The following is a 12,106-nucleotide window of genomic DNA, read 5'->3' as shown; positions in this document are numbered from 1 at the left end:
AACAGATTATAACAGCTGGTTATTGCCTCGTGTGACTGCTTATGATGAATTTATGCAGAAAATGAATGCATGGCTCATGGAAAATGGTCTTCATGAGAAATTGTTGGCAGAAACTGTGAAACCTGAAGATAGTATTTCTCAGGTAAATGTTAGAAGGTCATCGAGGTCAAGTGTAACATCTTCGCGAGCTTCAAGCACACGGAGCAATGCTTCAATGATAGCTGCTGCAGCAAAACGAGCTGAGCTTATGGCACGTATGGCAGCATTACAAGAAAAGCAAGCACTTGAGGAACGTGAAACACAAATAAAGCTAAGACAAGAAAAGAGAACAACATGAAATACGGAAACAGAAGGAATTACTGAAAATAAAAACAGAAATCGCTGAACAGAATGCCAAGATAGAAGTTTATCGTCACTTTGAAAACCATGATGAAGAAAGTCTTGGGGACTTGGGCTTACCAGAATTATTCAAGACGCCTATTCAAATGCAAATGAAAGGTGATGTACGTGTGGACCAAGAAGCTATGCAAGTGGTTCTAATGTGGGCAGCTACCATACATGTGACAGTAAGGCTGGCGTTGACGAAACCAGTGCAAGTCCAGTCAACAATACCTTGCAAGGAGCAAGTGGCTACAATGAAAATACCGGTATGCACAGAAGTGATGCAAATCTGCGGATTAATGACAGTGGGGCATTTGGACAGAATCCTGAACCAACATCGAGCGTAAACTATTATGACAGTGCTTTCAACAGTGATCATAACATCTCTGCTGTAACAAAACTATTGATAGAGCACAATAAACGCGCAGCACTCCCACCACAAAAGATAGAGTCTTTCAATGGTGATCCTCTGAAGTATAAGGCTTTTATTCGTGCATTTCGACATGGTATAGAAGTGAACACTGAGGCACCAGATGACCGTCTGTATTATCTTGAACAGTTTACAGAAGGCAGACCGAAAGAGATTGTAAGCAGCTGTATACACATGAACCCAAAGGAAGGCTATGAACATGCAAGAAAATTGTTAGAGGATGAGTATGGGAATCCATATGTGATGGCAAAAGCTTACACTAAACAAGCTGAAGCCTGGCCTGAAGTGAAATCTGAAGACAAATCTGCTCTCAAGGAGTACGCTTTGTTCTTGACAAAATGTGACAATGCCATGAAAGGAGAGCCACATCTGAGAGAGCTGGACCACAACAGGAACCTGCAGATGTTGGTTTACAAGTTGCCATATAAGCTGCGGGAACGATGGCGTACAAAGACATTTGATATACTACAGAGCAGAGCAGTATGTTTCAAGGACTTGGTAGAATTTGTGAACAGGGAAGACAAGATAGCAACTCAAGAGCTGTTTGGTGACCTGACTAATACTTCGACAAATGACAAGATGGTTACAAAGTCTGCCAAGAAGGGAAATGTCAAGAAACGTATTACATCGGCTGTAAGTACAGAAAAAAAACTGCTGACAGAACTGAAGACAAGTGATAATGTAAAGTGTTCATGTTGCACGGATACCGATCATAAAATACAGAATTGCAAGATCTTTGCTGAAAAATACTACAAGGACAAGAAACAGCTGTTGAGATCCAAGGGCCTGTGCTATGGCTGTCTCAGATATGCAAAACACCTTGTTAAGGATTGCACAAACAAGTTGACATGTGAGACATGTGGAAGGAAACATCCCACCGTATTGCATTATCCTGACAGTAGTGCTGAAAATGAGCAGGCAGTAACGACAACAGTAAGGATGGTTGATGCTACATGCCAAACCATAAAGCCAAAACAGCATACTTATAAACCAGTGGTAATACCAGTCAAATTGAGATGTAAAGCCACAGGACTAAGTGTTCAGACATATGCATTTTTGGACAACGGAAGTGACACTGTATTTTGTACAGACAAAGTCAGACAACAGCTGAATGTTGGTGGAAAGAAGACTAAAGTAAATCTGCATACCATTACAGGGAACAAAACGGTTGATAGCCATATCATCAAAGGCCTTGAGGTCACTGACCTGGAGGAAAGTAACTTGATTAGGCTTCCGCCAGCATATACTCAGAGCAAAATTCCTGTGTCAACGGATGACATCTTAACCCAGGCTGACATTAAGAGTTATCCATATCTAGAAAGGGTACATCTGCCAAGTATTGACGCAGAAATTGGTCTGTTGATAGGGAACAACGTGCCAGATGCCTTCGAACCATGGGAAGTGATTAATAGTCAAGGACAGGGACCATTTGCTGTTCGCACTCGCCTAGGCTGGGTTGTAAATGGATCCCTTATGAGGGCTGGCATGGCAGACGACGATATAAACCAGGCTGTTGTGAACAGAATACAGGTAGGACCAGCAGTTGACCAGCAGCTGATGGATTATTTCAACAGAGAGTTCAGTGAGCGCACTATCGATGATAAACCTGAAGACTCAATAGAGGACCAAAGATTCATGAAAATGATGGATACAGAAACAGAGTACCATGATGGACATTACCAGGTACCATTACCATTTCGAAAGGACAATGTTATGTTGCCAGACAACAGAACGGTTGCAGAATACAGATTGAACCAGTTGAAGAAACGGTTTAAAAGAGATGAAGCATATTATCGCGAGTATGCGGCATTTATTGAAGGTATAGTGGAAAAGGGCTATGCTGAGAGGGTGCCACAGTCTGCGTTACAAGGCCATGATGGAAAGAAGTGGTATCTTCCTCATCACGGAGTTTACCACCCTCAGAAGCGTAAAATAAGAGTCGTCTTTGATTGTAGTGCTGAGTATAGAGGAACTTCACTGAACAAAGAGTTGTTACAAGGTCCTGATTTGACAAACTCCTTGCTTGGAGTATTGGTGAGATTTCGGCAGGATCGAATAGCACTGATGTCGGATATTGAGGCAATGTTTTCACAGGTCAGAGTGCCGAAAGAAGATCAAGATTACCAGCGTTTCCTCTGGTGGCCAAATGGCAACGTGAATGAACCTCCAGCAGAATATCGGATGAAAGTTCACATTTTTGGGGCCACGTCATCACCAAGCTGCGCCAACTATGCCTTGAGAAAATGTGCAGACAAGTCATGTGACCCTAACGTAAAGGACACCATCGATAACAACTTTTATGTCGATGACATGTTAAAGGCAGTTCCAAACAAGACAGAAGGACAGGTTTTGGCCAAAAGGCTGATAGACACATGCAACAAAGGCGGATTCAGACTGACAAAGTGGATCAGCAATGATTGTTCTGTTTTGGAGACAATACCAGAAGAGGAGCGAGCCAAAGAAGTGAAACGTTTGGATTTACAGAGAGACAGTTTGCCCTCAGAACAAGCCTTGGGCATGCAGTGGAACGTGCAAGCAGACGTCCTTGGTTTAAGAACAGAGTCAAAGATAAACCGGTAACCAGGCGAGGTATTTGGGAATTGTGAGTTCAGTCTACGACCCTTTAGGCATGGCAGCTCCGCGCCTCTTACCACCGAAGATAATACTCCAAGAGCTTTGCAAAGCAAAATTGGACTGGGACGATGAGATACCCAGTAAACAACGTAAACGATGGAAGATTGGATGAGATATCTACCATTGTTAGAAGAGCACTTCATGGTCCCTAGGTGTATTAAGCCTGAGGAATATGGTGATACAGATTCCATACAGTTACATCACTTCTCCGATGGAAGCGAGTCTGGGTACGGAGCTGTGTCATACATTAGGATGATTGACAAGAACGACAACATTCACTGTGCCTTTCTGATGGCCAAGGCTAGAGTGGCGCCGTTGAAGCAGATAACATTAGTGGCAGGAACATTAGTGGCCTAATAATTGTGGCTGATCAGATATATCTAACAACAAATCTGTCCCGTAGAGCGACAGAAAATGATAGGAGTGGAGCAGCATCTCTGCACTTAATGTATTTTGACTATCAGACCATGGAGGTAGCAGAGGACAGATCGACTTACATGTGTTCATAGTTGCACAGAGGCGATCAGTATTAAAGCTTAATATTTGCTGCGGTATTGTCTATCACAAATATAAAAAAATAAAATAAAAATAAATGAAGTTTGCAGATGGTAGACATAAGCCCAAGCGATGTATGAACGTGAGCGTGGGTTTGCAGTGCTAATAGTTCATTCACAGTGTGATAATTAATAGACAGTAAAAGCTGCTATGATGTGATTGAGGCGATCGAGCTACAAACTGCTAAAAAGGGTATTCTGATGATTAACAATGCTGTTTCATGAGTACACTATAGGCAGCCACAAAAGATTCCTATGAAAATGTTTTCTTTGCCCATCAGGTTACTTTTTGAGCCAATGATAAATTAATCCGTAAGAAAATTCAAAATTAAATTCATGGCAGCAACGAAAATCTCTAGAAAATCGGCCGTAGTCCACGAAGGAAATAATAATTGATAACAATAACATTTCATTGCTTGCTTTTATTATAGGATTTACATCACGTCTGTGACAATATTTGACCTTACAAATTATCTCATCGACAATTATTTCCAAAACATCATTTTTACTTTGATCAGTGCAGTTACTAAATCGCCGACTTTTGAAGTTTTTAAGACAAGGGAATAAATCTTGTAAATCCATTTTCATTATTGTTATTGTGTTCTCAACCCATGGATGCATGTCCGTGCACGTAATACGTGTAACCTCAACTCTCCAGAGAAACACACGCGAACACAAGTTTACACAGTTGAACTGATGCGTTGGTTTTCGTATCTCACTCTGTCGCAAAGAATACAATTTTCATTGAAACTTGGGTCCCGTAAAACCGAAAAGGCACACTATAGATTTACGGTAGTAGTACCTTTGTACGATACACAGTTGTAACTTGTAGCACGGCGGCATATGGGAATGCTATACGTAGGGTTTCGCCACTATATTCCTGCTATATTCTGACATCGTGTCGCGACTTAGTCATGGCCACAGGAGCTCTCAATGTACTGTTGCTTGGATAGTCGATCGAACGCTCTAGGTTTTTTCAATGAACTTTCCGTCAGTGTACTTTTTAAACTCTTTTGAAGTCCGCTGTACTTCATGCTAGTTACACTGCAGCGATCGCGAGGACTTTGTACCGGAAGTAATAGTATCACGCATGATGACATCATAGATCATGTGAAGACTTCGTTATGATTGGTCAGATTGGTAAAACAATCAAAGGTCAAATCTCAGCGGCAATTTTTGGACAGTTGACGACCTTTGAATTACTGAGTAAATTGTCGCTGATTTTTCCCTATAAGTTTGACAAAATTTCGCGTAAATTTGCTGTTTGACATCGTCGTGACGACTTCATACACGCTAACTATGTATGTAAAACCTATAGGCAATGTTTACGACGCGTAAAAAGTCATCGTCGTCATGATCAGCTTGTGGAGATCGATCGCTCGTCGATTTGAACAATGATTCACCATAAAATCCCCGTGGATCTGGCGATCGTTTAACTTCGGTAAGGGACTGGTCAGTTCTTCGGCCTGGGGGGGCCGGTGGATTATTTTTTGCCGACGTCAAAAAGTGGCTGACCCCCCTATTCCAAATTTTGAAAACAGGGTGACCCCCCCTATTCCAAATTTCAAAAACAGGGTGACCCCCCCCCCCCCGGCGCCGACATAGGTAAAACAAAAGGTGGACATAAATTATATATCTATATATCTATATATATATATATATATATATATATATATATATATATATATATATATATATATATATATATATATACGTATATATAAATTATATTTTACATTTTACATATATTCATATTTTAAATAGTCATTCTATGTTTTAATGAAATTGTTGACATGTCAGTTGTAAGATAGGAATTTCAAAGTGTCAATCTTAAAGTTTGAATACAGTACATTTTGAATGAGCTGTATTTTGAATGAGCTGTGAATGTATTTCACACTTTCTATGCTTAACCAGATGTCCTGAACTGTTGTACAGAAATGGATGACAATCATTAATATCAAAGAGGAAAAAGCAGTGAATCAAAAACTTTGATGGGTGTTAAGACTTGCCAACCATCCAATTAAATCTCCTGAGGAGCCATAGAGAGCCTTTTTAGCCAAATCTGATGTGTACAGTGTCTGAGAGGACCTTCTCTTGTAACATTGAAACCATAAAAGCACAGCTAATAATGACAAAAACTGCCTTTTTTAACTGTTATTTTGTTCATAAAAAAGCATCTTTCTACAGAAAACCTGTGACACAAAGGAAAATAATTTCATCAATGAGAAGGAAAGATATCTTGTCATTTTTCTATCCCTAAAATAAGTCACTGTATCAAATATATATTGTGAAATATTTGTGCATGTTGCTTTCTCATACTGAATTCTCATAGAGAGAACAGAAAAGTATCAGGAATTTGTCATCCTTTTCATATGAAATGCAGATTTCATAATGGTACACTTTCACTGAGCAAACATCAAGATATCTCTTATTTATTAAAGTATGGCGCCCGAAGGGCGCTCCGAAAAATATGAAACATCCTGATATCTCTGATATACGGTATATGCCTTGTATATTAAAGTCATGCACCTGAAGGGCATGCTGAAAAATGTCTGATATATTAAAGTAATGAGCTTGAAGAGCACGCTGAAAAATATTGAACATACAGATATCTCTGATGTATGTATGCTTGATATGTTAAAGTTGGGCGTGCTGAAAAATATGACTGATTATTAAAGTTATGCGCCCGAAGGGCGCGCCGAAAAATACAACTGAATGATGAAATTTGTGGCTGACACTAGCATTTTAGGCAATGATGAGCCTGTTTCAAAATTCAAAAACACACTGACCCCCCCTATTGGGCATTTCAAAAACATGGTGACCCCCCCTATCACCAAAGTCAAAAACAGGGTGACCCCCCCATGAATCCACCGCCCCCCCCAGGCTGAAGAAACTGACCAGCCCCTAAGTAAATTTTCGATTTGCCTTCTCTGGCGACGTGAAGACGTAGTTTTTTTACTGTATTTGTTCGGCGCAATTCTCGAGTAATACTGTTCAATTGTATGAATTCTAATAAATTGGTATAACTCGTGAGGTTGAACGTAGAGTGTACAACGATAGAGGGACCGTGGTACAGTGTACACAAAAATGGAGTACATGCCGATACTATTATCTACAATAATATACTTCTCTCTTGCATTGGCAAAGGTAAAACTTTTGCTCATGTATACAAATTTCCCTCAATGTACGATATAAAAGGACAGATATAAAACAAAGAAAGAACAATACATGTAGGAATTGTTGGATACGAATTAAGTTCTCAAACTCTTGACCGAGTCTGGTACCTGCTACATGTATTCCAAAACGTACTTCTCTATGACATCAATATACATCTGTGTCCTTAAAATTGAAGTTTATTTAAAATTTTTATTAACGTATTTTGACATTTGTTTATATGTAACCTGTAGATATTTTGGTGGCATATTTTAAGGGGAATCAGTAATTAATTTACAATATTTCATAACAATATTTCATTGAAGTTCTACATAAACTCTTACATCACAAAATATGCATACAATATTCTATTGCATTACGGTAATGCTGCAACCTTTTGATAAGCAACTTAGATATAAGCTCAGTACAAAGACCTACCTTTTTTCTTACAATGTTTCAATTTGGCTTTAGAAAGTTCATGTAGGTATGCAATGAAGCGTACTCAAACCAAGCGAGTTTTGCATGGTGAAGTCTACAACAATCTTAACGGAATAACTGCAGGGGATAAATCATCTGCAAATTAAATTTTGTTTTATGCAATGATTCTACTACTTTCCTAGTTTGAAGCAAATTGCAAGTGAACAGATTGATACTAGACTACTGCTATAAATCACATTTTGTCATTCACAAGTTGAGGGAACATTTTCTTTATTTTATGAATACATGCAAATTTCACAGTCTTCAATGTTTGATGGCTGTTGAACGAGTCAAAATTTTCAACCCCAACGAGGATTCTAACTTGCATACATAATTTTGTCATAAGTTTGATAAACTTTATATCTGACTTGAACTTTTTTATATTTTTTCCAGCTTACACATAGGACAACTTCAAGATGACAAGTCAAGCAATAACCAAAGCTGTAACAGACAAGTACAAGTCTTTCAGAATAATCCGTCGTTGTGACAATATGAAGTTAAGGACTTTACGGACACTTGAACATTTTTTATATCGGTCATGTTGATTGGCTTTAAAAATATGGTGGATTAAATTTTATTCCTACCAAATTTTTAGCCCTTGCATTCTTTTGGGGGGGGGGGCAGCAGAGTGGTGTAGGTTGTGAGATGATGGCTTGGTAATGGCTGATTTTCAGCAGCAGTGATAAGTTTCAGGTTGTTGGAGTAAATGTTAGTCAGATTGCAGAAGGTAGGTTGATTTTTGTATGGCAGAGCAGCAGCTAGCCTGCCTGGCAGAGCAGTAGCTAGCCTGCCTGGCAGAGCAGCAGCTAATCTGCCCAGCAGAGCGGCAGCTAACCTGCCCGGCAGAGCGACAGCTAACCCGCCCGGCAGAGCGACACCTAACCAGCCCGGCAGAGCGGCAGCTATAACCGTCCAGCAGAGCGACAGCTAACCTGTCCTGCAGAGAGACATTAATCTTTCCGGGAGGGATCCAGCAAACCTAATTTGATAGCAATGCCACGCTCTCCCGGAAAGATGGTCCTGGAGAGCTCCTGGACCACTGCGGGACCTTTTCTGGAGAGCTCCCGAAAATCTTGTCGGGAAGGCTAAAATTTTCATAAGGGTTACTCAGAAAGGAGTTGCATCTAGAAGTCAGCGGATCGTTCTTCTGGACTGACAGCAAAACAGTGTTGCGGTATATAAATAATGAAACCACAAGATTTCATACTTTCGTGGCAAATCGAATAGCAGTGATTCGTGAAGGATCAGAACCATCAAGTTGGGCATACATAAACAGCAAAGACAACCCAGCAGATGAGTGTTCACGAGGTCAAACTATTGATGCATTTCTTGACAACAAACGTTGGCTGCAGGGTCCAGACTTTCTATGGACTGCACAGAGTAAGTGGTCAAGGGATGGTAACATCGATGGTCAACTTGACCCAGGTGATCCAGAGGTAAAGAAAAACGCCAAGGCACTCACAAAAGAGGCAAGTGAATCACAAGATCTCATTCAAGGTCTAATAGAACATTATTCCAGTTGGTATCGACTGAGAAGATCAGTGGCATGGATTCAAAGATTCATCAAGGAGCTTTCAAGATTTTCGAAGCGTGAAACAGACTGCGATCAAGATAAGCCACCAGGATTGACAGTGAAAGATCTGGAACAGGCAGAGCATGCCATCATTAGATATGTCCAACAAAGCACATTTTCCAGAGAAATAGAGATCTTGAAGGCACAAAAGGGAAATGACGGCAGCAAAATTGGGATTCCCCGAGGAAGCCACAGATTGGATCCAGTTTTGGGAAAGGATGGTTTGTTACGCGTTGGTGGACGACTTACTCTGTCTATGTTGTCTGAGGAGTCAAAACATCCAGTGATTTTGCCAAAGAAGTCACATGTATCAGAGTTGATATTGCGTGAAATTCATGAGAAGAATCAGCATTTTGGAAGGCACTACATTTTATCCAAACTGCGTGAACGTTATTGGATTCTGAATGCTAATTCAGCGGCAAGAAGTATAGTGAGCAAGTGTGTGATCTGCAGACGCCAGCGGGCCAAACTAGGAGAACAGAAGATGGCTGATTTGCCAGCTGACCGAGTACAGCCACATCAACCACCATTTACAAATGTTGGAGTTGATTACTTTGGTCCGATTGAAGTGAAGATTAAGAGATCATCAGTGAAGAGATATGGTGTAATATTTACATGTCTTGCAGTCAGGGCAGTTCACATTGAAGTTACAGACTCTCTGTGTACAGACTCCTTCATAAATGCTCTGAGAAGATTTATCGCAAGGAGAGGGCCAGTAAAGATGATAAGATCTGACAACGGCACTAATTTTGTAGGTGCAAGACGAATACTACAGGAGGAAATTGACAAGTGGAATCAACAGAAGATCCAAGACAACTTGTTGCAAGATAACATAGAGTGGAAATTTAATCCGCCTTATGGTTCACACTTTGGCGGAGTGTGGGAAAGGCAGATTCGTACTGTGCGGCAATTACTACTGTCTTTAGTGAAACAGCAGCAGCTTACAGATGAGAGTTTACGGACATTTTTATGTGAAGTAGAGCACACTATTAACTGCCGTCCAATCACAAAGTCTTCGGATGACGTAAAGGATCTAGACGCATTGACTCCAAGCATGTTGTTAAATATGAAAGGAGCAGCACTTTCACCTGGACCATTTGAAAGGAATGACATGTATGCAGTTCACAGATGGAAGCAAGTACAATACCTGTCCGACTTGTTTTGGAAGCGTTGGATAAGGAATATTTACCTTCCCTGCAGGAAAAGACAGAAGTGGTTCAAGGTGAAGAGGAACTTGGAAGTTGGAGATGTAGTCTTAGTCAAGGATGAGAATACAGCAAGAAATGTATGGCCATTAGGTAGAGTCATCAAAATTATGCCAGATGGGAAAGGTTTGGTAAGAAGAGTAATGGTGAAGACAAAGAACAGTGTTTTAGAAAGACCATATGACAAACTTTGCGTGTTATTGGAAGCAGATTAGAACTATCACAGTGTTAACACTTATTTATATGCTACCAGTGCCTGGATGAGTGAACTTACCAGTTGAGTTTTCCTGTGTGATATGAAGATCTCAGTTAGTGGACAGTATATGTAATTAACTGAAGCCAGTCCATGATGATGGATGGAGTTTTCAGAGGGATGTGTGCCATGCTTGGCAGCATGGTTTGACCAAGACGAGGTCTGGGCATGGTCGATATGAAGTGAGATCAAGATTTTCAAAGATCGTGTTTGAAATTTTTGAATTTTTGTGTTTTTTGAACTTGTTATGTAATTTCAGCGTTTAATTTATGTGAGGCATCAAAGGACTGTCGTTAGGAGAAAATTGCCATTTGTTTTATGGACAATTTTGAGGGCTGGTGTAAGGACGCCTCAACCAAATTTACCCGCGTTTGAGTTTGCGCCCCCATCGGCCATATGGGGCTAGTTTTTATTGACATTGAGGCTAGAAGCATGGCGTCGACCACTGCGGACTTTTTGGTCGCAGCCTTGTGAGTTTATCAGTTTTTACGGAGTTTATAGAAGTCTACAGAGTTTTGATGGAGTTACCGACTTCACGAAATTTAGGAGATAAGAGCTTACAGTGTTGATGTTACATCCAGTTTTAAAGTGTTTGGGATCAGCGTTCCGGAATAAACGGGTGCAGTTCGCTAAAGGTATTTGACTTCTGTACATTTCTACTGGTCGGAGCGTGTGATGTTGGCTGGTGTGCGTCGACTCATGTGAGTTAACGGAACTCTTGTTATCAACGATAAATTCGAATCTATAGTCGTGGAGGAAATAGTCAACGCCATGTTAAAAGGGTCTCCTACGTCTATAGTGGTTTTGTTAGCCACACACATACAAATTTTCCATGCAGAAGAAAGTACTCGGTAGCAGAGTTATAGTGTAGATACAAGTATTGTGGTGTTGAGTCATAGTTGTGATCAAGCAGGCTCAATAGCATTAATTAAGCATTTCCCAATGTTTTAAAGAGTAATAATAGTTTTAATGATAATGATAACATTGTAGTCCAGGAACATTTTCATTTGATGTTTTGATATCATCAAGAAATGTCTGATGATGTTCACTATTACATCATTAAACTGGAGGAATCTGCAGAAATATTAATTTGATGATTTGAAATGGATATGCTTACTGCAACTACTGTTGAAAATTTCCCTTTGCCATAACTGTTAATAAAATTTAATTTAAAACTGACAGTCAAGCTAAATGCCATTAAATTGGAAAGCACCAAAAAGTTACCTTTTATCATAAGATTGTGACCTATTAGACCTCCCTAGGTGGTTTCTTTTGAACCATAATTGTGTACTTAAGGGGTCTTCATTCATGACATCACATAAGATGACCCAGATTTGACCTTTCAGAAAACCTCAAGTTTTTGGGCTCCTTTTCCCTTGTATTCTGACTCTGTTTGTGAAAGTTTCCTTTGAAATAATGGTTGTTACTATCAAACTGAGTAATTGC

At 40.1% G+C, this 12,106-nt stretch overlaps 2 protein-coding genes across 2 annotated transcripts; both read left to right on the top strand.

Moving 5' to 3' along the window:
• The first annotated feature begins 649 nt into the window (after positions 1 to 649).
• LOC139127350 (uncharacterized) lies at positions 650 to 3,391 on the top strand. The gene has a single exon (XM_070693266.1). The coding sequence runs from the start codon at positions 650 to 652 to the stop codon at positions 3,389 to 3,391; it is 2,742 nt and encodes a 913-aa protein (XP_070549367.1).
• Positions 3,392 to 8,277: 4,886 nt separating this feature from the next.
• Positions 8,278 to 10,622, top strand: LOC139127349 (uncharacterized). Its single transcript, XM_070693265.1, has 2 exons — positions 8,278 to 8,285; positions 8,789 to 10,622. The coding sequence occupies exons 1-2, from the start codon at positions 8,278 to 8,280 to the stop codon at positions 10,620 to 10,622; spliced, it is 1,842 nt and encodes a 613-aa protein (XP_070549366.1).
• Positions 10,623 to 12,106: the final 1,484 nt, after the last annotated feature.

Source organism: Ptychodera flava, unplaced genomic scaffold (genome assembly GCF_041260155.1).
Source record: "Ptychodera flava strain L36383 unplaced genomic scaffold, AS_Pfla_20210202 Scaffold_31__1_contigs__length_3010019_pilon, whole genome shotgun sequence".
NCBI lineage: Eukaryota > Metazoa > Hemichordata > Enteropneusta > Ptychoderidae > Ptychodera > Ptychodera flava.
This window is presented reverse-complemented; position numbering and strand designations above follow the sequence as displayed.